Here is a 27,414-nt window from a genome sequence, read left to right as displayed (position 1 = left end):
CCAAGAAAGAATCTCCTACATTTCTGTATAATTATAATAAAACACTCCAAGAATAAAATGGACTTTTATTATTATTTTTAAATAGATTTAAAACAATTTTTTAAATGTTTATTTATTTTTGAGAGAGAGAGAGAGACAGAGCATGAGCAGGGGAGGGGTAGAGAGAGACACACATAGAATCCAAAGCAGGCTCCAGGCTCTGAGCTGTCAGCACCAGAGCCCGATGCAGGGCTTGAACTCACAAACCGTGAGATCACAACCTGAACTGAAGTCAAACACTTAACCAACTGAGCCACCAAGGTGCCCCTGAAATAGATTTTGAAAAGATCAGTTTCCCTTACTGGATCTATCAGGCCAGCTTTTTGTGTGTTAGTTTCTAGTGTGGCTGACACTACTCAGCCAGGGAGAAGTAAAAATCTTGCTCTCTTTTCCTCATAAAAGGGTCCGGTGGTCATTGGATATTATTATCCCACTCTGAGTTATTCCTTTCTGGTTCACTTTCTTTGAAATTATTTCTGTGTATATTTTTATTTATTTATTATTTGAAGGCACCAAAATTTTTCTTCTGAATATCTCAGGAGTGTGATTTTTGACAATGCTTTAGCCAATGCTACTGTTCATTGGGTTTACAGTTTCTTTCTAAGGATGTGGCAAAATCAGGCTTGCTGAGTTCACATTATGTTTCAAAGCACAATAAATACTTCCCAGTGTCATACTGAAGCAGAAAATCCTGACTGCATATACAAAACAGAATCTCCGCTCTCGAGATGCAAGTCAGAATGCGCTGAACAATGAAAGCATGAACACAAAGGGACGTTCAGGTGACCGATGATATGAGTCACTGCTTGGCTACCGACTTTGCAAGGAGAGTCGCAGAGGAGAAAACCATCCTGTGCATATAACTATCATGGTTGTGAAAGAATTTAGCAAACACACAACTAGATTTTTGTCCCTTTCCCCCCATATCATTTGGAAGCGTGGTATTAACATTTTTTTAATGGTTTCCAAACTTGTGGTTGAAATTTCATTTGTAAAGGGGTTTAAAGAAAGCAAAAGTCTCTAATCTAATTAACTCCAAATTTAATTCAACACCTTCCCTTGATTTACTATACATTATCATGAGGTTTAAAAAAAATTTTTGTCTGTATATATGAGAATGTAATTAATCATCTGTAAAGCGTATAAATCCCAGTAAGACACTTTGTCAAATTATCTCATCTTACCCATGATCTTTTTATCCCACCAATTTTGCCTGGTTTCTGATTTCACTGAGTTGGGATTAAATCAGTGCATTCCTCCCACTGCATAATTAGGACTGCTTGAAAACTCTGTAATTACAAACCGCAACCATAGATTGTGAATTGCATTCGCTGTCATAACTGCCATTAGCATGGTTTTCGATTCTTCCAGAACAGCGAGGTAAAGATACCATGCTGATAAGATCCATGCTATAGGTCTGCTATTGATTATCTGCAGCAATTCTAGACTTGGATGGGATCCCAAGCTAGATGCAGAACCTGGGAAGATGCCAATGTTTTGCGAACGCAAAAGTTCTTAAGAAGAAAAAATGTTTTTTAAAACAATAAAACTATGGATGAAAGAATGAGTGTAAAATTTTTAAATTATGCAATTGCAGGCTTAATTTTGTGAATGGGTATAGTCCTAATCTATTGGTCCTCCTGGGAGGGGAAAACTATTTGGGATGCTCATTCTAACTTTGACTACTTTCTACAAAGTGAAATCAAAATGCTTTATGAGGGTGTTCCAAGGCTTTATTTGACAGTTTCTACTTGCTTTACTCCCAGTGATCTGTCAAGCCCACGTGTCCCTTCTTACCATGAATCTCCCCAGCATGCTCTCCTCTGCCTCTTTTGCATCAGAGAGGGGAGGCCCACTTAAAACAGATTTGAAGTCTTCCTCATCCAGGAGGCTCACCCTGATGACTCTTTGGTTACCTATTCCCAGTTCTAAATACACAGCAAAAAAGTCTTTTCAAGATTAAAAAAAAAAAAAAAAAAAGCTCAAACATTCTCTCTTTTAATGTAAGGCGTTCATAATCCTCATATAAAAAATTTCCTTTGGAGTAATCTTTGGTATGTGGAAACTCATATATCAAGTGGTAAACTCTATTATTGTGCTGGTACCCAAGCTTGATTCATGAGGTTAGCCATTTTCATCAGGTTTCATTGCTCAATCTCTTTAGCCAATGAACATGTTTTGGTATTTTATAAATTACTAATTTGAGAGAAACAAAAATCTGCCTCTTTCTATAGAACACATTTAGAAGCTCCAATCAAGTTCTTGCTTGTAATTATCTAAACTATACACACACACACACTTTGACCACTACAATTTCCCTATGTATTTCTGGATGTTTATAAATGAACTGAATTGTGGTGGAAAGAGCCCAGTGGCCCTTAACCACTACAATAACTCCTTGTAATTTGCTGAAAGCAAGCGGTATTCATTTACTCCTTTTCTTGAAGTTCATAACAAAAGCAAACAGGTGGATTTTTGTTCAGAATCTTCAGATTAGTACATCTAAAGGCTTTGAAACTAGATAAATGCATAAATCAGACTAAAGTAAGCTTTTGCAGCAAAGGGGTGGGAAAAGAAGACGGCTTTGCACAAACTAAGGGTCCAGTCCATTTGTTTAAGGATTTTCAGAGAATTGTTAGTATGGTTAACAATACAAAAAAGAATTACTACTAGCATTGTGAGTTACTCTACTGTCTGAAGATGTACCGAAGTAACAAAGAGAATTTAGGAAGAATTATTTAGTACTTCCCCTTCCCTTCCTCAAATTTAATTAGTAAATAGAGACATCCGGCTAACTGGTGCCAGTCGGGGTGTTGCTAGTTCTGAGAAACGTGCCCCTCCCCTAGCTTTCCAGGAGTAGCTGTTATACTGTGTGGCAAATGATTAACTCTGTCACTTTGGATTTCGTATGCCTGCTTTTAAGTATGACAGACTTCAGTCTTGCAATGGAAAAAACACAAATGTCACCTTAAGGCTTAGGGTGCAGCAGGTTTAATGGTCCACACTAAAACAGGCAGTACAGTTTTGTAGTTCAACATTAAAAGCAATCTTGCCTTACTTCTAATGCTTCTACCTAAGAATGCTTCCTGCTCCCTCTCAGCCCTTCCCTTAGGTACGAGTCTACACAAGTACTTCTAAAGTGCATTTCTCTGGCGTTAAAAACAGCAGTGTCATTTGCTCTCCAACAGCGAGTCCTGAATCGGAGCACTGCTTCCTCGTTGGAGGGGCTGTGCAGTTCCAGTTGAGTGACCCACTCAGAGAAGTACCCTTCTCACTCCCCAGGTGGCACAAGGGGCCACTCTTGGGGGAAAAAAAGGATTATGCCAACTTCCTCTGTGGCAGGTATCTTCGCTTACCACAAATACATATTCAGTGCCTCCTCGAGCCATGAAATATTGAAAACTTAACCGACACTTCAATTTCCAGGAAATTAAAATCGTGGAGGCCTTGTGTGAATACTCAGAAGTTGGTGGGATTAGAACCAGGTACTGGGGCGGGCCGCAATTCTCGGGCTAGGGTAGGGAGGAGTGATGGGGAGAAAGACAGTCCCGCAGCGCTGTGGCTATTGCTTGTCGTCGCGGGGGTCACCAGGGAAGCCCGCCTCCTCAGGGGACCGGACTCCTTCGGGGAGCAGAGTGGCGCGCACTTTCCTCTTCTCCTTAAAGCGGCCGGAGCGCGAGATCTTCAAATTGCGGCGGCTGCTGCCTGACTTCTCCCCGCACAACTTGTCCGGCTTGTGGGGCTCGCCGGCGCCCCCAAGGAGATTGGGGTGCTGATTCTCCCGGGAGCTGCCAGTCCAGTCGGCGCTGGGTGGCGCGGGCGGCGCGGGCTCCCCGGGGGCAGGCTGGGCGGGAGGCTGCGCCCCTGCCGCGGCTTCCTTGCTTTTCTTTCTGCTGTTGGTTAGCGATTTCCACCAGGACCCAGAGCTGCCCGTGCCGCCGCTGTCGGCCATGGCCGGGCGGCGCGGGGCGCGGCAGGTGGGGAAGGGCCCTCTTTCCCGGTGGGGCCGGCGGTCCGCGGCAGGAAAGCAGGCTACGGGGTGGGAGCCTAGGCGGCGGCCTGTACCCGGGAAGCAAACAGAACGTGGTTATGGGTTTGTCCAAGTCACGTGCCCCCAACCCTACTTCCTCCCCTCGCTCCGCCCGTCCCCGGATCGGCCCGGGTCCGAGCACCCGCAGGCCGGGAGCTACGCGGCCCTCCGAGGGCACCGCCGCGTCCCCGGGGGCGCGGGCGGAGGAGTGGTGGCCTCCAGGGCGCCACCATCTGGTCTCCAGACACCTTGGCACTCCCCGCCTCAACCCTCGCCTGGCCTCCAGGGCCGGTGCGGTGGTCTGCGCGGGGGCCGCCGGGGGAGGTTCCCGGGCATGCGGATTAAGCCGGCCCGAGAGGAAGCTGGCCTGGCCTGTTACCCTGATTGTAGAGGGACGCCCCAAAGTGACCCAGCTCGGCCCCGCGGGGCCTCCTCTTGGATGAGCACCTGAGCGGAGGGCGCTCGGAAGGGGGTGTGCTATGGGTGAGCACTGAATATTAGACTCCTGTCAACAGTTCCGAAATTTCCCTTAAAGGTGTTTTTCCATAGACTTCTGTCCCAGAATCCTCTTCGATGTGATTTTTTGGAGGGAGGGGGGGAATTTACATGCCGATAAGAGCGAGGGAAAAGCTCAGGATGTGTTGTTTCTTTTAAATTCTGCTTTTGACAGAACTTCTGCCTTGCCGCTTTCAGAGAAACTGGTCTAGACTTAATTTCCCTTGAAAACCGCGGTCCCACGCTTCCTTTTATTCCCCGGACACCAATCTTACGTCTCTTCGAAGCCACCCCAGCCGATGGTTGAGATGAGGCCAAGCGGCAAATGTCCTCTTCTTTTTAGTTCTGTATCAACATATGCACCGACTTTGTACCAGGCAGCGCAACTCTTCAAATTTTTAGTTACAAATTAAAGGCGTCTGTTCTTTTTTGCGCAATTCCTTCCTCCAAAGGAGAGAAACCTGCTGCGCGCAATCAGGAACTCCAAACCCATCTGCTTCTCCCCAGCTTTTAAAGCAGCGCACTGCGGCCCGAAAAGACTGTTTATTAGCACTTAAGGTGCTAATATGGGGAGCGAGACACCTGTGCGCGCCTTCCGCGCTCGGCACTAACTGTACGAACGCGCAGGGTTCGCTTGCGCCCGGGAGCATTTCCAGGTTTCCTCTGGGCTCCGTCCCAGCCCACGCGCCTGGTGCTCGCGGGAGTTGCCGGCGCGCCGGGGAGCAAAACTTGAGCGGTGTTTGTTGTTGGAAAAGTTCTGCTCTCGGAACCGCCGGGAAAGTTTGAGCGCCTACGCGAGGCGGCGCAGCGGCCTCCGCAGCAGAGACCCGGGCCCCGGCTCCTCCCCAGGATGCCCCGAGGGCACACTCGGGCCACGACTTCAAAACAATAGAAGATGAAACCGCCAAAGGTTCTTCCCCTAAATAGGCACCGTCTCCCCAGGGCACGGTTTGCAGTTGGGTCTGCAAACCTCCTGCTCCCTGTATTTTACGGATCAGCGAAGCACCCCAAGTTATTCATAGGTGGTGGGGTGTGCCGATGGCTGCCTTCTGTCTTCTACCCTAACATTCTCTTTTCCACAACCGACGTGTGCGCGGAAAGGCTCAGCACTAATTGCGCAAGGAAAACACTGCAAATTACGCAAATTTACGCAGAGCGCCTGTGGCTCGAAACCTCTCCGGAGCCGGGGTAGCACCCCAGGTTGACACCTTGGAATGAGCTCTGTCTTGGCGGAGGCAAAACCACCCTGATTGCTCACCTGTTCGGGCTTCTGAAGATCCCAAGACTCTGAGCCGACCACACCTCCAAGAGAACGGAGGAGGTGCGCTTGGGACAACCTGGGGAGGTCGGGCTTTTTTTCTGGAAGGTGTGCCTGCCGAAATGTCTTCAGTCCAGCTAAGCCGATTGCTGCTGCTCGTCTCCCCTGGCGCTTCCAACTTCTGTTCGGCGCAGCGGTGGCGGCAGTTCTGGGCTCGCAGCGCGCTTGGCTCCGGCGTGAGGGCCCCGCGGCGGAACAGGTGCCAGGCTCACTGCCCCAGGTGAATACCCAGATAGGCTCTCCCGGTTAGTAGCCTTTCATTCTCGCGCGCCTCCCTCTTCCCTGCTAGCGACTCCCCGGCAGCCGCGGGAGATGGGACCTCGGCTGCTCACTCTGGTGTACTGAACCTTCCTACACGTCGGTCCTTTGCACGGGAAAGACATCTGTCTGCCCACCTGCTGGTCATTCGCCAAGTATTCGAGAAACCAGAACCCTCGGGAAGGGGGCGGGGGGGAACACCAACCCAGGAGGCGGCCACAGCTGCCGCAGGTGCAGGTAGGAACTTTGCGTTCCCGCCCTCCAGGGCAGGAGATTGGATCAGGTCACGTACGTGGCGCCGGCCTTGGGGTGTCTGATTGGAGAAAGGCTGAGCTGCGCCGCACGCCGGCCGGACTCCTTCTGGAAGAAGAAGAAACAGTAGAGGAGACCGAGGCTGTAGGTGGGATCCGCAGGGTAAATGTTGCCGCAGCTTTTCCTCTCCCCTGCCCTGATTTCTTTTTTCTCTTTCTCTCCGGGTCCCCAGCCATGGCCACTCAATTCCCAGGGGTCCAGTTTTGTAATTCACAGGAACTGTTTCATATCCAGGCAAAATGTTGCAGAGTTGCAGGCACCCTTAGTTGAAAGGCGTAATATTAACAAGTTCTCTGTGTGCCTGCCAGGCGCGGTTTCCAGCGCTCTCTGGGGGTAACTCATTTACTCCTTACAGGAACCCAAGTATGTAGGTGCTGTTGTTTCCTCATTTGACAGGCGAGGAGACCCTAGCACTGAAAGGTAAATGGTTGCTCAAAGTTGCATGCCTGGTAAGTTGCAAAGCCGGATTTGAACCCAGGAGGTGTGACTCCAGTTCCCAGGGTCTTAACTAGCACGTGAGACCACAGCCTGCCAGTCTTGGGCCCTTAAGGGACTTAGTGAAGATGTGAATTTCCTTCCCTTAAGTTTGGAGGTCCAGTGGACAGGCATTCCACCTGGGGAGTACCAGTGCAGCCCTGAGCCACTAGAGGATGTGAACCAGTGGATTTCGGCCAGGTTCAGGCTTGTGCTCCTGGGAACATATGCGTGCTTTTTATTGATTGGGTAGAAAGGAGTTGCCATAGGCCATTTTCACTAATGAAAGCAGAATTCCAACCTGCTTCATCTTGCAGGATGCTCTTCTTTTTCAAAGAACTATTTTGATGTTCCTTGATGTCATGAATAACTCTACGGAAGGAGTGGGCATAGAGCAACTGACATCTGAGCATCATTGTTCTAGGACTTTTTTTTTTTTAATGTTTATTTTTGACACAGAGAAAGACAGAGCATGAGCGGGGGAGGGGCAGAGAGAGAGGGAGACACAGAATCTGAAGCAGGCTCCAGGCTCTGAGCTGTCAGCACAGAGCCTGACACGGGGCTCGAACTCACAGACTGTGAGATCATGACCTGAGCTGAAGTCGGATGCTTAACCAACTGAGCCACCCAGGCGCGCCTAGGACTTTCTGAAGCCTAAAAATAGTGAAAGACATGATGCCTGTCTCAGCTTAAAATGTAGAATTAGTGGAAAGAATTTTTTATAGAGTATTTTAATGCATGAAATATAAAATGAATATTTTATATCATTAATTTCTTAATTTAGCATTCGTGGATGTTTAAATGATATGCACAACTGTGTATTTGAAAGTGGTGTAATTTCACTTATTTGTTGCGATTAGTTTTAGAGAGTAAACTTTGAATTAGCGCACCAGGACTGGAACAAAGACAGGCCACCCACTGGGAGGCGAGGACAGGACAAGTCCTCATAGTGCCATTCCATCACAGATGAAGACACTGGATCAAGGAGGAAGGCTTAAACCATAGATACTTTCACAGCCTCTGGTAATTAGGAGTACCCATCCAGTTCTGACTTATGGGGCCATAAGGAAGATGTCTGGGAATGTTTCCTCCCTGGATAAAGGACAGAGCTTTCTGAGAGAAGAAAATCTTTTGCTGTACCCTTGATTTTTACATTTAAGCACAGCATGAGGATATGATGTCTGGTGTTGCAGCAGCCATATTGTAACAGTGAGTCAACAGGCATGGGAATACAAACCAACATGCTAAGGATGATGGCATGGGAGTGTGAAAAGTGTCTGGGTCTTGATGATATTGATGAGCCCCTGAAAGAACCCTGGAACCATCTGCCTCCAGACTACAAGTTGAGTGAGATAATATATATTCCTATGATTTCATCACAGATTTAAATACAGTTTCCTGTTACTAGCAGCCAAAAGTGTTTTCCTTTGATACAATCTATCAGAGTTATAGAAAAATATATTGTTCAAAGGGGAAAAAAAGTAGTATGGCCACATTTTTTTCTGACCAATCTGAAAAGTTCTTCACTGAAGGAGGATTTAGTGAAATGTTTAAGTGATGGGAAAGTTTATAGAAGTAAGCCACCTACATTGAAAAGTTGATTTATCCAGTGAATAGCAGGTGGCTTTTAATGTTACAGAATTTAAATATGCTTAGATTGGGCAGTGCTTACATTTCTTAATAATATTTTTTCTTGTCATATTTTATTTTTTTAAATGTGTAGATAGTTTGAATTAGGACATTTCTTTCCTTCCCTCTTTCCTTCCTTCCTCCCCCCCCCTTCCTCCCCCCTTCCTCCCCCCCCCCTTCCTCCCCTCCTTCCTCCCCCCCTTCCTCCCCTCCTTCCTCCCCCCCTTCCTCCCTGTCTTCCTCCCTCCCTCCCTTCCTCCCTCCCTTTCTCCCTCCCTTCCTCCCTCCCTTCCTCCCTTCCTAATTCACTGGCCTCTTAGGTGCACTTTTAAGTGCAATAAATGATAACACTCAAAGGCAAAAGAGAATGAATTCCTAGAGGGCAAGATTTGCATACTAGAAATTAAAATAAGAACTTTCAAGGTTAAACCTGGCGTTTCTTTGGAGACTGGGAAATAGATTATTTTCTTTTAAAGCATTTATAGTGGGAACTGGGCAATAGAAAACACATGATGAGAGAATTTAAGAAGCACAGCTAATCAAAATGAAGAAAATAAAGCTCATTTATATTCTTTTCACCCAGGGATACCTATAGTTAACGTTGGAGGGTTAGTCTTTCTATTTTTTTTTGCACCTATTTTTACATTTACTCTTTTCGTCTTTTCCATTCCTTCCTCTCCTCCCTTCCTTTATTCCTCTCTTTTATAGATGCTTCCATTCTTTGCAAATTAGACGCTGATCTCCAGTGGCCTTTTCCTTTCTTGTCATCAATGTATGGGTCGTTTGATATTCCTTTTCTCCTTTCTGTGTTTTCACATCGTGTTGCTGGATTTAGTTTATAAACTTCATGACTGAGCATTACACCCATGCCTGAATCTGGGATCTGCTTTTTATAGCATCACATCCCCAACCCACATCAGGTTAACATGAATGTGTGTGTACAAGTACACAAATTGCAAGTGACAAAATACTACTAATCATTTTGGTTTTACACTTGACCTGAGCAAGGCTGATTTGTACAGTGCAGCCTCTCTGAAGTTCAAGCAAGACCAGCTGACTCTTCCTAACTTCCTGCCCCTACTTGCTGATGTGTTTCTTCATATTCTTGGATGTCATTGTATTTTACTCCTTTTCCTTAAAAACAAACAAACAAAAAAACCAACTGTATGAAGATTTAAGGCCTATAGCAAAGTTAACTTACTCTAGAAAGGATTTTCAAGAGTTCAGGGGCACTACCACACATGATCACTTTATATACACTACATTCATGGCTTGAGGAGTGTGGGACAATGAAAACGAGATGTATGTGAGCACCCGCCCATGGCCACACCCTCCGGGAACAAATCCACTCATTATTCTCCTAAACTCCAGACCATTTCTGTTCTAAAGCAACTTAATTGTCCTTGCAGACCTGTGGAGGGTGGGAAGGGGGGTGGGGTACAACTTACTTCTAAGCAGTCCGAGGCCTGAGGGTATGGCTCTTTGGGTGAGCCCGATGCTTTATAATCCCTCCATTGGTTCCAGGAGGCTCTCAGAAACTGAAATTGTGTTGATTCCCAATTGTTTTCATCAGGGGAGTTCATCCAAATAACCTAGCCTGCCAGTGACAGGAATGGGTGTGTTTTAATTAAGAGTGTAAATTGTTTGTTTGGTGTTTGTCCCACGATTAGCTATAATTTTCTTGTTTATTGACTGCCTCACTAGAAAGTGAATTCCATTTTATTGAATGATGTTTTATATAATGATCATAACACTTCCTATTGATGAGGTACAGTTCTGCTTTATAAATATTAACTTATTTAATCCTAAAAGCCCTGTGAAATGGGCACTGTTATGTTATTATTAAGGTAACTGAGACACTAAGAACTTAGGTTACTTGTCCAAGGTCACCCAGCTGGTTGGTATAAGAGCTGGCATTTGACCCCAGGGAAATTGACTTGAGAGTCCAGGGACCTAACTAATCACTCTGGGGTGTGGCTCTCCATGAGTGCTAAGACATGTCATTAATGAATCCTTAGGACGTGGCATGCTACCTGGAGATAACAGTTCTTCAATATTCTTGAATAAATGACCATCTGATGCATAAGTATAAATGCTTTGTTATAATATGACTGGCTTATAAAAAGAAATGTGATGAAAATGGCAATGACCTAAAATTTCAGTCTGTCATTACATGTAATAATAGCCAGATTTTAATTCTGAGATGCGGGTACAGTAAGTGGACCAAATTATCTGATAGGTTTTTGTGTTTGTTGTTACGAAACTGGAAGGAATACTATCCTGTCTCAGCCCTACGAAGGAGATACATTAGGCGGGGAGACGTGGAGGGGGCGGAATAACGTAATAGCAGAGGACGGCTGCTGAGATTTTATTCAATATTGTATTTAGCGAATAAATGAGTGATCCAGAGGACACGGCATCTCGAAACCAGTCTCCACGGCACGTCCTGACTCCGGAAACAAAGGTAATTCAACTTTATTGTTTGTTAGGACATCGTCGATGGAAATGCAAAGTCACGTGTTCCCATCCAAGGTAATGTTCTCTGGCTGGCCACCTGGTTCCGGGTCAGAGCTGGGGTAAACCAGCTCGTTTAAAAGGCGGCCTCCTATCTGCAGTTGTTAATTTCTCGTTTCAAGGGGTGCGTTTGGTTATGCTCCGTTTGCCAGCTTATATTTTCTCTTTTGTGTTTGTCAGTGTGTCCGTTTGCTACGTCACGTGTGTAGAGGTAGAAGGCGGATATCTAATGGGAGGGTAATATAATGCAGGAAGTGAATCCTTTGGTTTCCCTACCTGCATCAAGGCCAATGTCAAACTTACATAGTTAGAAAACTCCAAGAAATAGCTGCTTTTATCAGTGTTAGTCTGTCAGGGGAGGTCACCAAAGTTTTGGTGTTCAACTCTGCTCGTGTGTAACCACAGGTAAATCTCCCACTGTACATTCTTTTTAAAAAAAAAAAAAATTAATGTTTATTTTTGAGAGAGAGAGAGACAGAGCAGAGGAGGGGCAGAGGGAGAGGGAGACAGAGAATCTGAAGCAGGCTCCAGGCCACCAGCACGGGAGCCCTGCGTGGGGCTCAAACTCACAAACGATGAGATCATGACCTGAGCCCAAGTCAGATGCTTAACCCACTGGGCCACCTGGGTGCCCCTCACACTCTACATTTTTTTTTTTTTTAATGTTTATTTATTTTTGACGGAGCATGAGCAGGGGAGGGGCAGAGAGAGAGAGGGAGACACAGAATCAGAAGCAGGCTCCAGGCTCTGAGCTGTCAGCACAGAACCTGAAGCGGGGCTCGAGCTCACAGACTGCAAGATCGTGACTTGAGCCGAAGTTGGACGCTCAACCAACTGAGCCACTCAGGCGCCCCACCCTGTACATTCTTAATGAACATTTAGGTTTTTCTATTTGATGTAATTTCATTTACATAGTGGGAGAAATTGCTTCAGCTGCAGCTATAAACCTTTTATAACAATGCCAAATTTAAAATTCTTACTATGTGCTTTTCACTTTACTGTGGGCTTATCCAAAAGTGAATCGTATTCTTTTCACTTTTTTTAATGGTAGAAGAACCCTGAGAGAGATAGCTACTGTAAGTCTGACAGTTTTATCATAGAAAGCTGAAGCAATTTGCTCAAGGTCACAAGACTTTTAAGAGGTGGAGTTATTTAGATTTAGTTTTTGTTACTCTGTCCCTAATACAGTGTTCTTCTCATGTAGCTATTTGAATCTCATATTGCCTTTTAATTAATCATTAGATCAATAAACATTTGTTGGTTTCACAACCGTTATATCAAAAGAGATCGTCATACTTTAAAAATTCTGATGAGGTCAGTGTCTTCTCAGTTTCCTACTTGGAACAATGCTAAATCATATGTGGCTGTTTAAATATTAAAACCCTATGGAATCACAGAGCACTCAAAGCTCAAATTAATGCTGGGAATTGTAATTACATACATTTCTTGTGAAAAGACTTGATGGTTGGTTTGAATTACAACTGTGTGGCTTTGGGAAAATTACTTAATATCTTTAGGCTCTGGTTTCCTTAAATGTAAAGTGGGGGATAATACCACTTCTCTGGGAGGTCGCCAAGATTAAAGTAGACAATACATTTGTCAAAGTCCCTAGCACAGTGCCTGACACATAATAGGCACTCAGTAAATGTTAGTTTCTCCTTGACTAATTTCTTTCATTGGCTGTGTGGGAAAATTATGCGAACAAACTGTACAAGTCAATCACTTCCAAGGGCTTTTTGAAAATAATGATAGAGAGTCTTAAGAGAGCACTGTCATTGTTGTTGGTTGGGGTCAGTTTTTTCCCTGCAAGAACATAAAGTTAAAATTTACTGGAGAGTATTTAATACACAACAATTTGCTATGAATCTGACTTTTCTTCAGGAACAACTTAATGATGAAATCAAATCAAGCAGAAGTTTTTTTGCATGCGATTCAAGAATGCTCTTTATCCAGTCTGCACTGAAATTGCATTACCTGTAGTTAAGGAGGAAGTGTACTCAGTTGAGCTTGGAAGCAATGTTACCAGAAAAGGATTAACAAATCATAAGACAAAATCCTTGGAAGTAAGGTCACTAGCAGACTGTGGCTAGGGCGCAAGCCAAGGAATAGGTTTCACATGTGCTGCCCCATTAGTTCCTGGAATCTTAATACATAACCTGCATCAGCGAATTGTGCCCAAAGGAGGGAAAGAACGAGAGCATCACGTCTCTGCTGTGTTAGACAACATGGCACTACTTGTTTTCAAAAATTAGTTTTTATTTTATGAAAGCAATGTATGCACACGCAGGTTAAAAATGTGTATTAGACTTGCCTTTGATTTATCAATATTAGACGTTCTCCTTTAATTACCTACTCTGGTCTTTGAGGATTTGGTTCTCGTATACCTTGCCTTCTGCTTCCCCCTCCAGTTTTCCCACTAGAGTCATATTACAGCCTTTGTTCAGTTGACTGTTCCATGTTTATATTATTGTGCCTGTATAAATATTGTTCAGACTGAGCATTATAGTGTACAGATCACTATATTTGCTTTCTTTTTTTCTTTTCCTGAAGTTAATAATGACCCTCTTCCCCTCTTTCAACTGGTCCTCTTTCGAGTTCTTTCTTACACCTTCCAATAGCTTCTCGGTACACTTTTCTACAAGTTCAGTCAAACCAATATATATGTGCTCCATTTTAGTTTTCCCCCAAGTATTACTCCCAGACACTTCCTTCTCCTTCCTTATGGACTGCTCTCTCTCTCTCTCTCTGGCCTGCTGCTTAGCTTCTTCCTGGGAATGCCTTGAGTCGGATTCTGCATTTCCTAGATTTGAGCCTCCCCCTTTCTTGTTGCACAAGGTGCTGCAGCAGAGGGCTGGGTGGTGGCAGTCCCCAGTGTGGCTGTCTCTTTCATCACACGGTTCCAGTCTGGGCTGTTTATCCTCCGTGACTTGCACACGGCTATCCACCTGGGACCTCCTTTTACCCTTATTCTGGAGAGTTCCTTTGTGCAAAGGAACAAAGCAAACTTTTCCTTAACCATGGCACTATAATTAATTCAAAATGGATCACGGATTTTAAATGTAAAACGATACAACTTTTAGAATAAAAGATAGAACCTCTGTGATATAGGGGTAGGTGAAGGATTCTCAGACATGGCTTAAAGCATGATCTATCAAATAAAAAATTGCTAAATTGGACTTCATCAGAACTAAAAAAAACCCAAAAAACCCTTTTGTTCTGGAAAAGATCCTGTTAAGAGGAGCTGAAGACAAGCTATAGACTAGGGGAAAATATTTGCAAACCACATACCTGACAAAGGTTTTACACCTACCATATATAAGAGACTCTCAAAATTCACCAGTAAACAAATACAATTATAAAATGAGCAAGAGATGTGAATGGATGTTTCACTCAACTGGAGTTACAGATAACAGATGAGCACATGAAAAGATGTTCAGCATCATTAACCATGAGCGAAATGCAAATTAAAACCACAATGAGATACCAACAGGCACTTGCCAGAATGCTTAACATAGAAAATAATGGTAACACCAAATGCTGGTCAGAATGTGGAGAAATGGAATCACTTTTTTTTCTTTTTTTTGCATGTTTATAACAGCTTTATTGGTAATAGCCAAAAGAAAGAAAGAAAAGAAAAGAAAGAAAGAAAGAGGAAGGAAGGAAAGAAAGAAAGAAAGAGGAAGGAAGGAAAGAAGGAAGAAACAAAGAAAGAAAGAAACAAACAAACAACTCAACTGTCCATCAATAGGTAAATGTATAAACAGCCTGTGGCCTATCCTTACTATAGACTACTGCTTAACAATAGAATGAATTGACCTATAGGCATGCTACAACTTGGATGAATCTGAGAATAACGATGCTGAGGGAAAGAAGCCAGACCAAAAAGTATACATACCATATATGATTTCATTTATCTAAAACTCTAGGAAATGCAACATACTGTACGGGGACAGAGGTAGAGGTGGATAGGGAGGGAGATGGGAGAGAGATTTACAAAGGCCACAAGAAAACGTTTGGCGGTAATAGAATGTAAAATGGCTCAGCTTCTCTGGAAAACAGTTCTGTGGTTCCTTAAAAAGCTAAACATGCAAACATGAGCCGGCGGTTGCATTCCTGGGCATTTATCTCGAAGAAGTGAAAACATGCATTCACATACAAACCTGTACATGAGTGTTCATATGGCTTTGTTCATAATAGCCCCAAACTGGAAACAATCCAGATGTCCTTCATTTGGGTGAATGGTAAAACCATGGGAATGCCATACCATGGAATACGTCTCAGCAATAAAAATGGAACCAACTCTTTTTTTTAATTTTATTTTTTAAAATTCACATCCAAGCACGTAGTGCAATAATGATTTCAGGAGTAGAATCCAGTGATTCATCCCCTACATGTAACACCCAGTGCTCATTCCAACAAGGGTCCTTCTTAATGCCCCTTGCGCATTTAGCCCATCCCCCCACCCCCACAACCCCTCCAGCAACCCTCAGTTTGTTCTCCATATTTAAGAGTCTCTTTTTTGGGAATCTACTCCCGAAACCAAAAGCACACTGTATACACTGTAGCCTAGCTATCTTGACAATAGATTATATTTAGAAAAAGAAAAAAAATAAGAGTCTCTTATGTTTTGTCCCCCTCCCTGTTTTTGTTATTTTCGCTTCCCTTATGTTCATCTGTTTTGTATCTTAAATTCCACATATGAGTGAAGTCATATGATATTTGTCTTTGACTAATTTGTCTTAGTGTAATACACTCTGGTTCCATCCACGTTGTTGCAGATGACAAGATTTCAGTCCTTTTGATCGCTAATACTCCCATCATTCATATATATACATATACATATATATGTATATATACGTATGTATATGTATATATGTATATGTATATATATGAATGATGGGAGTATTAGCGATATATATGTATATGTATACATATATATGCATATGTATGTATACATATACATGTGTGTATGTATACATACACACGTATATGTATACACGTGTGTATGTATACATAGACACGTATATGTATACACGTGTCTATGTATACATATACATGTATATGTATATATGTGTATATACGTATATATGTGTATATATACACATATATATGTATATACACATATACACACATACACATATATACACATGTGTATATATGTGTATATGTGTATATATACACATGTGTATATATGTGTATATATACACATATATGTATATTTACATATGTGTGTGCATGTGTGTGTATTTGTATATATATATATACACACACACACCACATCTTCTTTATCCATTCATCCATCAATGGGCATTTGGGCTCTTTCCATACTTTGGCTATTGTCGATAGTGCTGCTATAAACATGGGGGTGCACGTGCCCCTTCAAAACAGCACACCTGTATCCCTTGGATAAATACCTAGTAGTGCAATTGCTGGGTCACAGGGTGGTTCCATTTTTAATTTTTTGAGGAACCTCAAAATGGAACTGACTCTTGATACACGCAGCCACTTAGATGTATCTCCAGAAAGTTGTGCTGAGTGAAAACAGCCAATGTCAAAAAAAGTTACGTACTATTTGATACCATTTATATAACATTCTCAAAAATTATAGATCTGGAGAACAGATATTTGCAGGGGACGTGGATGGGGAGTGGGGTAGGGGTGGGCATGGGTACAAAGAGACCATGGGAAGAAGTTTGTGGTAATAGATTGTATCCTGATTGTGGTGGTGGTTACCCAAATCTGTACATGGGGTAAAATTGCATACAACAACATTCACATCCATGCATATGTGACTATGAATGTAGGCTTAGACGCTTGTGGAAACTGAATAGGGTCTGTAGTCTTTTAACTGGTCAGTTTCCTGGTTTTGGTAATGTACTACAGTTCTATAAGATGTCACCATTGGGGAAGAAGAGCGAATGATACTTTGGACTCTTTATACTTTCTTCTTAGCTTTTAGTTATTTCAAAATAAAAAGTTTAAAGTTAAACTTAAGTTTAAAAAGTTAAACTCCGTCCAGTGGAGTGAAAAGCAGGACTGTCGGGTTGATGGCTCCTGGGCTCCTTCTCTCTCCTGCAGTGGGAGGGACTTTGCCATGACTCAATTTCTCATGGGACCAGGGGCCTACAAGAAGTCCAAGATTTGGGCAAGCTGGACCTTGAATCTAAAAATTTCATTCCTCTCCTGCAAGGCCGCTCTCACCTTTTCCCTATTAAAAGGTGTCTTGCAGCTCAGCCTCTTTGGAATGGTCATCTAGACCCCTGCTCAAGATGGCTGTCTACTGAGTACTTGAAGAAGGTGACCCTGTTCCTGCTAATCCTTCTCACCATGAGTTCCAGGCCATTCCAGGTGAGGCATGGTGGTGTGTGCCCAACCCCTTTGATCAACCGACCTGAAGGTGGAAATGGAGGGAACCAGGTGGATAATTGGGGCAGAAGGAAGAGCCACTGCCAAGACTCTCCAAGGCAGGAGTGTGCCCAGGGTGTTGGAGTCTGAAATGTAGTTGAGTGTAGGCGTTAGTAGCCGGAGAGGTGATCAGAGCACTGAGAGGAATTCAGGTAAGTCATGTACGGAAGCCTCGTGTGCCACTGTGAAGGCTGGATTTTATTATGAGTGATATGAGGAAGCACTGGAAGGTTCTAGGCAGTGTGGGGACCAGATCTCACTTGTATTTTCACAGGATCCCTCTGTTTGCTGTGTTGGGATTGACTTCTGGGAGCTTGGTGGGGGGCAGGCAAGGGCAGAAAAGGCTGAATTCTGAGGTGTTTATGGGTGTGTAAAGCCAATAGGCTTCACTGCTATTCTGCTGGTAGTGGGCAAGAAAAATGGAGGAGTCGAGGATGACGGTGTTAGCCTACTCCTTCGTGCTGCATGAGCCAGACGCACTGGGTAGACTTTTAAACAATAGTTATAGGGTCATAACCTGTATTTTCTTTCATTACACAATATTGAGAACTATTTCAAAGTCGGCATACTGTGAACCATTTCCAAGTTAATATAGAAACATATTCCTTTTAATGTTTGGTACCTATTATGTGGCAATACCATGAGTCATTTAAGAAATCCACTGTTGATAGGCGTTGTATTATTTTTCCGTTTGGTTTTCTGGAACAAATGGAATGATCTGATAGCCTTGGCCAATACATAATAATCTATCAGGTGAGTCTGCACTTCTGTTCATTTCCTACAGCTAGATAGTCTATTGTAAACTGCCTAAATATTTATTTTCAGAACCTACTTTTTTTCTTCCTGATTGCCAGAATAATACATCTTTATTTAAAAAATATATGTTACAGGGGTGCCTGGGTGGCTCAGTCCATTGGGCGTCCCTTCGGCTCAGGTCATGATCTCGCAGTCTGTGAGTTCAAGCCCCACGTCATGCTCTGCACTGACAGCTCAGAGCCTGGAGCCTACTTCAGATTCTGTCTCCCTCTCTCTCTACCCCTCCCCCACTCACACTCTGTCTCTCTCTCTCTCTCAAAAAAAAAAACCATAAAAAAACATATATATATATATATATATATATATATGTATGTTAAGGATTTTAAATGAGACTTTTCTTGTCACCAAGCTTCAAACAAGGCCCCAAAGACTGAGCACAATAGCTCATAGCCCGAAGGTGCAGAGAATGCTAAGAGTATGACATTTTTTTGTGACCCTTAGTTTACCGCCCACCTTGGGGGTTAAATATGGGGGGGATATAGAGGATTGAGCAAGACGCTTACAAGATTTCTTTTTAGAGAGTTTTTGAGTACTGTAAGAATGTTCTTTGGTGAAGGAAAGCCTAAGCTTTGCGGGGCGGGGGTGGGAGGTGGGGATTGGTTCACAGAACCCCTCTGAGAGCTTTATGTGTGTCCCCTAGAGTCTGGGGACTTAAAATTATTTTCATGCTAAAGGCAAAAGGAGAGGACTGTGGTGGGGGACTGACGGAGCTGCTATCAATGAGTGGAAGACGTACATGCATTACTGTGAGCCAAGCGGGACCCCAGGAAGGCTTAGACGTGCACGGGACCCAAGCCAGGTTGGGTGATCCCAGCAGCAGAGACGGATATTGGGGGAGGGCCGTCCTTTGGAAGCCAGGCCTGTGCAGAGTTTAATGAAGCCTGTAGGAGGAGGCAGTGGTTTGTGAAGGAAGCACTGGGAGATCCCCACTGGAACAGCCAGACAGAAGGAACCCGGGACCCCAGTGAGTATGAAACTACCATATTAGACCCATAGCTTCCCCCCCCCCCCCCGGCCCCGGAATTTTAAATGAGCAAGAAATAAGCTTCTACCTTGTTTAATCTATTGTAATTTGGGTCCTCCACTACTTGTAGCTGAAACCAACCCTAACTACCAATCCTATTCAGATGCTTCCAGAGACAAGAAGAATAGAGAATGCAGTGTCACTCTACTTACGAGACAAACTGAATAAGGACTGTTTAGGCAAAGACAATTATAGACGATTTCAATGTCACATGTAAAGCTGGACATAAGATTCTACGGAATCAAAGAGTGAGCTAATGCACCGTTCTTTAAGGCACCATACTAAATAGCGTACCGGGTATGACTAGATAAAAGTTTTCCGAAAAGTATATAGGTAGCCTCTGTGGAAAACACTATGGAGGGTCCTCAAAAAATTAAAAATAGGATTATCCTATGATACGGTAATTCCATTACTGAGTGTTTATCCAAAGAATACAAAAACACTAATTTGAAAAGATACATGCACCCCTGTGTTGGTTGCAGCATTAGGTATAATAGCCAAATTATGGAAGTGTCCTAAGTGTCCATCAACAGATGAGTGGATAAAAAAGATGTGGCATATATACAAAATGAAGGCATAAAAAAGAATGAAATCTTGCCATTTGCAACAACAGGGACGGATCTAGAGGGTATGATGTTATGTGAAATAAGCCAGTCAGAAAAAGGCAAGAACCATATGATTTCACTCACATGTGGAATTTAAGAAACAAAACAAGCAAAGAAGAGACAAAAAACCAGACTCTTAAATACAGAGAACAGACTGCTACCAGAGGAGAGGTTGAAAGGGCGGGGCGCATGGGTGAAATAGGCGAAGGGGATTAAGAGTACCCTTATCGTGATGAGCCCTGAGTAATGTATAGAATTGTGGTTTTTAAAAAAAATTTTTTTTGGGGGTGCGCCTGGGTGGCTCAGTCGGTTAAGCAGCTGACTTCGGCTCAGGTCATGATCTCGCGGTCCGTGAGTTCGAGCCCCGCGTCGGGCTCTGTGCTGACAGCTCAGAGCCTGGAGCCTGTTTCGGATTCTGTGTCTCCCTCTCTCTGACCCTCCCCCATTGATGCTCTGTCTCTCTCTGTCTCAAAAATAAATAATGAGAGAAAGAGAGAGACAGAGTGTGAGCAGGGGAGGGGCAGAGAGAGAGGGAGACACAGAATCCGAAGCAGGCTCCAGGCTCTGAGCTGTCAGCACAGAGCCCGACGTGGGGCTCGAACTCATGGACCCCGAGATCATGACCTGAGCTGAAGTCGAAGTCAACCGAACTCAAAGGTCAACCGAACAACTGAACTTCGACTTCAGCTCAGGTCATGATCTCGGGGTCCATGAGTTCGAGCCCCGTGTCGGGCTCTGTGCTGACAGCTCAGAGCCTGGAGCCTGCTTCGGATTCTGTGTCTCCCTCTCTCTCTGCCCCTCCCCTGCTCACACTCTGTCTCTCTCTTTCTCTCATTATTTATTTTTGAGACAGAGACAGAGCATCAATGGGGGAGGGTCAGAGAGAGGGAGACACAGAATCCGAAACAGGCTCCAGGCTCTGAGCTGTCAGCACAGAGCCCGACACGGGGCTCGAACTCACGGACCCCGAGATCATGACCTGAGCTGAAGTCGAAGTCAACCGACTGAGCCCCCCCCCCCCCCCGCCAGGCGCCCCAGAGTAATGTAGAATTGTTGAAGGACTATATTGTACACATCATTCTGAAGTTTTAAATTCTCCTGATGCAGTGCAAATACGGTAGATGTGAAAATTTTAAAGAGCGGAGTGGTGGAGTCCTGGAGTGTTCATCAGGACTCTTGGCTGTGGGCAGTAGGTCACGTGCTAGCTGGTTTTAGCAGAAGGGATCTGTTACAGGGCACTGGGTAGCTTATTGAATCTTAGGGATTATTTTATTTGTTGACAGATAGCATTCAGAGCCAGAGAGGTTGTGATCGCCTGTGGATAAAGTAGGGCAAGAAACAGCATTGGTGAGCGTGCCAGGGGATTTGGACAGGTATGGAAGGACAACAGGCAGAGGCATCTAGCAGAGGATGTGGGGGTGTGGGTGGTGTCCCAGCAGCCGAGAGAGAGAGAGAGAGAGAGAGAGGGGTTTGAGAAGAAAGGGGAGGTCCGTTGGGCCAGCAACTGAGAAGCCAAGTAAGCGGAGACCTGAAGCCGCAGGACGGTCGGCGGGGCTCCAGGGGGAGCACTCGGGGGCAGCAGCAGCCGTAGCTGACCTAGTGGTGGAAAGGTGTGTGACGGCACCCCCACACCTGCTCCCACGCCATCTGGCCTCAGCGATAACCCCGTGAGGTTGGCGGGCCAAGCAGGCAGGCATTAGTTTTCACGTTTCAAAGGGGAGAAACCTGAGGCTCAGAAATGTGAAAAGCCTTGATCTGTGACCGAGCCAGGTCTTGTGGCTCTAAATCCAGGGCTCTTGCAGGGCTACCGTGCTGCCTTTCCACCACATCCCACCATGGGCCAGGTGTGGCTTGGCTTTAAAAACCCACCGGGCGGTAAATGGGTAAAACTCCTTAACTCTAATTTGCTAGGCAGCAGTAAGTGGTGATGCCTGATAGCATAGATGAAAGAATACCGATGGTCTAAGCATTCTTGTAAGAGTTTCCCTAAGCTCTTGAGTTTCTAGACAAACATTTGTGTCCCTACTCTGAGCCCCAATTACTGTATTGAATGCTGTATATAGATTATCTTAAGCCTCATAAACTTCATGGAAGAGGTACTGATATTAGGTCATTATAATGACAAGGAAAACAGGCTTAATCAGTAAAATAACTTTCCTAAGTTACACTCTCAGAAAGTGGTAACGCTTGGATGTAACCACGGGGGACATGGGGATCCAGCACCTGACCTTCTTCTAGTCTACACTGTACTCGATCCTAGCCCAATAGAGCTATCACTTGCTGTATAACCCACAATTGAGTTAGAGACTTAGATCTTCAGATTCTCCAAACTGAATTATTTTGATGCTTAATCATTCGTACCAGAAAGAAGAAAGACTATGGTAAAAACTAGGTGAGTTAAGGATAATTGGCAAGCTTCAGTAATTAAAAGTTTCAGATATTAGGCAGAGCTCCAAATGGTGGACAAAAGCCCATCAAAATGCATTTGCAGATTCTTCTGCTTCTGGAGTTACCCCTTCCTCCATTGCACCAAAATATTATAGGACATTTGAGGATTTGTGGAAGGATTTTGCCACTAATTTCAAAAAGGTTGGAGTGCCTGTTGTATGCAAGGTACCGTGCCAGTTGGGGGCTGGAGTAGAGTGGTGAGCAAAGTTGAGCAGATTTCTGCCCTCAGGAATCTTTCAGTTTAGATAATATTTTATTAGAGATAGAGTTGGTTCAATGGTTACGGGGGTGAGGCTCGGGGGGACCTTGGTCTATGGGTGTGGAAAGTCCTCTGGAACCTCATGGACTTTGGGGTCTTACAAGTCTTTCCTTGAGGGGCTGTTTGGCCTGCATCTCTGATTCTTGCAGCCCCATGTTGCCCCTGACAGGAATGTTCCACTCCATCCCATGCCTCCACATCCTTTAGCCCTGCCAGTTAATGAACTAACGTGAGCTTGCCCCGCCTGGCAGGGGATTGGTTTTGGAACCATGGTCCTGTGTACGGTAATTAACATTTGTACATTGCCATACAGTTTATAGTGAGCCTTCTGTTTTCACATTCAGGATCTCAGTGGATCCTTAGAACCACTCTGATAGGGAGGGGAGAGCAGATATTATGTTATTATGCCCATTTTCAGATTAGGGAACTAGAACAAAACCAGGATTATACCCATTTTACAAATTAAGATGTAGGCAAAACAAAACAAGTTTCATGCTTGGTAACTGGAGTGACCAAAAATCTGTTCCAGTAATACTCGCTTAATTCTTTATGAAGATTTTGAAGTATATAATTTTTCAGGAAAGTATGTTAAGGTAATAATTTTTTTGGCGACAATGAAAAAATGTGCTCCCATAGATGATTTATCATACATAGGACGTGCACAAGCCCATGGAAAGAGAACTTGGTCTGTTTTTCTGACTGTAGGTGTTATTTTCATTCTTCACCCCCATTCACTGTGTAAGGTTCAGCAAGTTGCCTTTCACTGCATTGTCCCATTGAAAAGTCTTATGTTAAGTTACCGGGGACTCCTTAGTTGCCATATCCAAAGGGGATTCATTAACTTATCCTGGAACAGCATTTGACCCTGATGGCCTCTCTGTCTGTCCCTGACGTTCTGTCTTTCCCTTTCATCTTAGGCTCTGACCCTCACCTTCCTCTTCTGGCCATTCCTGACCTTCCTTTCGATGTTCTCTAGTTCTGCCTGCCCCTTGGATTTTGTTCTTAGTCAGGACCTACTATTGGTTCTCTTTGCTTCAACTGGCCACGCAATCTGACCAGGTCATATCTACCAGTTCATCCCCCTTTCTTGAGCTCCAAAACCACCTGTCCAACTGCCTACTGGACATTTCCACATGGGTGAACTATTAGCATCATAGTGCATCCTGCAAACTGAGCCCATGATTTTCCCCTGCTGAACCTGCTCCCTTTCTCATATTCTCGTATCTTCCTTAAATATTCATTTAGTTGCAAAAACCAGACATGGAGGGTAACATTTGTGACACTTTCCTTCCTTTCAATTCTGGCATCAAATCAGTGGGTCCTAACAACCTCTTAAATCTCTCTCCTATCCATGACTCTTCTCCATCCCTCCTCTGGGGAGCCAAGCCACACGGGCAATGCCTCTGTTTCCTGATTAGCTCCCATATTCCTACTCTTAATGTCTTCTGGTCTTTCTTGTGTCCCTAGACAGACTTTTCTGAGTTTGGCTTATGCTTGGCTTGCAAGGTTCTTTGTTTCCTGGCACAGTCCTGCTTGTTTAATCTCACTCCCCTCCTCTTCCTTCACACTTTGTGTTCTGGTTAAATCCAAATCTGCAGTTCTCTAAACTTCCTGTGCTTCCACATATTTATGGCTGGTATCTGCTCTGTTCTCTGTCTGGGGAAGCTAGGGGAGGTCTCAGCCAGGGGAGCCTGCGTGGAGACTTGCAGGCTGTGCAGGAGGGTGCCTGATTGGCCAAGTGGGATCCTCGACTCCCGATCTCAGGGAGTTTGTATTTCAGTGGAGACAGACATACACACAGTCGAGGTACTTTGTGATGCCTGCTGGATGAGCACTTTGTACAAACTGCAGGAAGGCAGTGAAGGAGGTCTGTGAGTATGACAACATCTTTCAACCAACTTAGAAAAGCAAAATGACGCCAGCTCATTTGCATTTACAGAATAACTAAGCAACTCCTCCAATGCACAGGGTTGAATGTGGTACCTTGCATGTAGCAAAAAAATCTAAGTGGGACAAAGAAATGGATTTAGGACATTGTGGAACAAACCTGAATACAAGGGAGAGTGTCTTTCTGAACTGCACTCTGAGACCCTCTTTATTTTACTACATTAAAACAGACTTCACTTGCCTGCTCCTCTCTTTCCTGAATGTTGGTGCTCCACAGAACTCCGAATGGGGACTGTCACCTATTTCTCTGTTCTGTATCCTTGAGTACTTTCATTCACTCCCATGGTTTCAGTTGTTACCTCCCAGATCCGTGTCTCTAGCTGGGATCTGTCCCTGTCATTGCCATTGAAACATCTCTGCTTGGAAATTTCACAGTGATCTCTATTTCACCATGTCCAAAGTAGACCTCGCCATCTTCCCTATTCTTTCCCCACCCCTCCTGTAGACCGCCAGCTCCTCTGTGCTCTTTTCTGTAAATCCTGTCCGGTTGTCAAATTCAGCCCCCCAAGAATCATCCTTGATTCTTTAATCCAACCTGTAACCAAACCTTTTCAACTCTGCCTCCTCAAGATGACTATTCTAGCTGTCTCTGCCTTTCTACCACCCGATGCAGGCTACATCCCCGCAGTCCTGCATGACAAGGAGAACATCTAACGACATCAACCTTCACTACCCCAGTCTGCCTACGTGTTCTCCGATGGATCCACGGTCAGGTAAGTGATCTTTTAAAAATGTAAACTAGATTCTGTCATCTGTCCCTTACAACCCATTAATGCCAATGCAGTGGGGCGCTCTGGACCATATCCCAGGACAGGAAAAGGATATTGGTGGAAAACCCATGAAATCTGAATAAAGTCTGGAGTTAATAGTAGTGTGCCAGTGTCGGTTTCTTAGTTTTGATTAATGGACGGTGGTTACATAAGACGTTAACATTAGGGGAAAGTGGGTCAGGAGTACACAGGCACTCTCTGTGGTACCTCTGCAACTTTTCTGTAAATGTAAAACTATTCCAAAATTAAGTTTATTCAAAAAAAAAAAAAATGGCACCGATTTCCCTGAGGTCAGAGTACCAAATCTTCAACATGACCAGCTTTCTCTCTCTAGCCAGACTAAACTTATTTAATTCTTCCAGTGAGATAAGCCTCTTCCCTGCCTCCAAGTATTCAGTGTCTGGCCCATTAATAAATGCTTGATAAATATTTGTTGAAAATTAATGAACATTTTTAAAACCAGAGTTGGGTTTTTAGTAGGAATCAGGACAGCCCAGGCAATGCTCGAACCGTGTGGTATGCGACTGCCCTATGCTGTCCTCTCCTCCCTGTCTCTGCCCTCCAGACTGCTATCCTTGAAATTCAGCACCAGCCCCCTCCCAGTTCTGGAGACCAGGTGCCCATTTATGTTAATGGGAGAAAGAGAAGGGGTCTTCTCCCCTCCTGAGAATGATCTTCTTCCACCCACTCTGCCCCTGTCGCGCCTCCCACAACCCACTTGTAGACAGCAGTGGGTTTCTGGAAACAGTGCTGCCTCCTCTCAGGTGATCACTACTAGAGTTATTCCAATGGCAGGAATTTCAAGCTGGGTAAGAGGAGCCATGCCAGGCTGCCAGATGGTGGGGGAGATAAATGTGGGCGAGCAAGCTTCAGACTAAAGCAAGGGAGAGGGGATCGGGTGTTGTAATCACAGTCAAGAAAAGGAGTCAGGTGACCCTCATTACATAGTATAGAGCCCTGTTATAATATCCCTTATTACTACTCGAACTTGGATTTAACCTGGGACAAACCCTTTTCTTCTCCTGCTTCTGCCTTCCCACCCTAGGTTATAGCTCTTTCCCTGTGAAGTCATCACTCTTAATAATGATAATAATAAGAAATAACTGTTACTAATGGCTTTAGGTCATTTCATCTAAGATGTCACAGCCAGAACATTTTGCCCAGTTTTTCAGATGAGCAAACGCATTCCCAAGGTCACATGCAGCTGAGAACAGACAGATCTAGGATTCAAACTCAGGTCTTTCTGGCTCAGAAACTCTTGTTCTGTTCTCCTGAGGATGACCTAGGGGGGATTTGCTCTAAACCCTACATCTTTTTTTTTTTAATTAATTTTTTTTTTACATTTATTTATTTTTGAGAAACAGAGTGAGACAAAGCGTGAGCGGGGGAGGGGCAGAGAGAGAAGGAGAGGATCTGAAGCAGGCTCCAGGCTAAGCTGTCAGCACAGAGCCTGATGCGGAGCTCGAACCCACAAACTGTGAGATCATGACCTGAGCCAAAGTTAGATGCTCAACCGACTGAGCCACCCAGGCACCCATAAACCCTACGTCTTTTAATGAAAAACATAAATGCAACAGGTCTTAGGGACAGTGAAGGCAGAGCATTAGAATCCCAAGCAGGCCCTCCAGAGTGGACACTGGAAGAGGGGTGGGCAACAGGGTGGGGACTCAGTGGGACGTGTCTGTTTCCTCCCCATGTTTTGGTGACAACAGAAACTGTCGCCAAAACCCATCTGGGAACGGTGTTTTAGACATTCTCCCCCTACTGGACCCTGCCGCTCCCCAACACCAGTTTTCTTCGCACACTCCGAAACGATAGACAGAAGAATTTAATACATTTAATGCTTTTCCTTCCATTTACGCTATCATAAATTACAAAGTATTATTCACTTCACAAAATAAAACCATTTTCAGATAATTTTTTGACAGTATCCAGAAGTACAGAAGCTACAACAAACAAATCTGTACAGTTGGGAGGAACAATAAAGCAGGGACCCAGCAGAACCATTCTGACCCCGCCGTGTGCCAACAGAGCCCGTGCAGGACAACAGTTGCACCGCCCTCCTCCTTCC

General features: G+C 44.4%; 1 protein-coding gene and 1 long non-coding RNA gene across 7 annotated transcripts; one reads left to right on the top strand and one right to left on the bottom strand.

Moving 5' to 3' along the window:
- Positions 1–638: 638 nt before the first annotated feature.
- On the bottom strand, positions 639–6,385 carry PRR15 (proline rich 15). 4 transcript variants are annotated; one of them, XM_060632804.3, is made up of 2 exons: positions 5,823–6,385; positions 639–4,098 (listed from the first exon to the last, which is right to left on the bottom strand). In XM_060632804.3, exon 2 carries the CDS (start codon positions 3,989–3,991, stop codon positions 3,602–3,604), a length of 390 nt encoding a protein of 129 aa, XP_060488787.1. In that variant the 5' UTR covers positions 3,992–4,098; positions 5,823–6,385; the 3' UTR covers positions 639–3,601. The 4 variants fall into 4 exon arrangements, with proteins under 4 accessions (XP_060488787.1, XP_060488790.1, XP_060488789.1 ...); XM_060632807.3 differs by having other exon boundaries at positions 6,278–6,385; XM_060632806.3 differs by lacking the exon at positions 5,823–6,385 and adding an exon at positions 4,840–5,469.
- On the top strand, positions 6,014–27,022 carry LOC132679330 (uncharacterized). Of its 3 annotated transcripts, XR_009610092.3 has the most exons (7): positions 6,014–6,102; positions 10,944–11,019; positions 12,951–13,132; positions 14,668–14,817; positions 17,288–17,417; positions 25,187–25,286; positions 25,909–27,022. It is a non-coding gene; the product is annotated as an uncharacterized LOC132679330 (long non-coding RNA). The 3 variants fall into 3 exon arrangements; XR_009610091.3 differs by having other exon boundaries at positions 25,187–27,022; XR_009610093.3 differs by lacking the exon at positions 6,014–6,102 and adding an exon at positions 6,425–6,554 and having other exon boundaries at positions 25,187–27,022.
- Positions 27,023–27,414: the final 392 nt, after the last annotated feature.

Source organism: Panthera onca, chromosome A2 (genome assembly GCF_046562875.1).
Source record: "Panthera onca isolate mPanOnc1 chromosome A2, mPanOnc1 haplotype 2, whole genome shotgun sequence".
Taxonomy (NCBI): Eukaryota; Metazoa; Chordata; class Mammalia; order Carnivora; family Felidae; genus Panthera; species Panthera onca.
The sequence above is the reverse complement of the archived record's forward strand: the minus strand, read 5'-3'. Positions and strand labels throughout refer to the sequence as shown.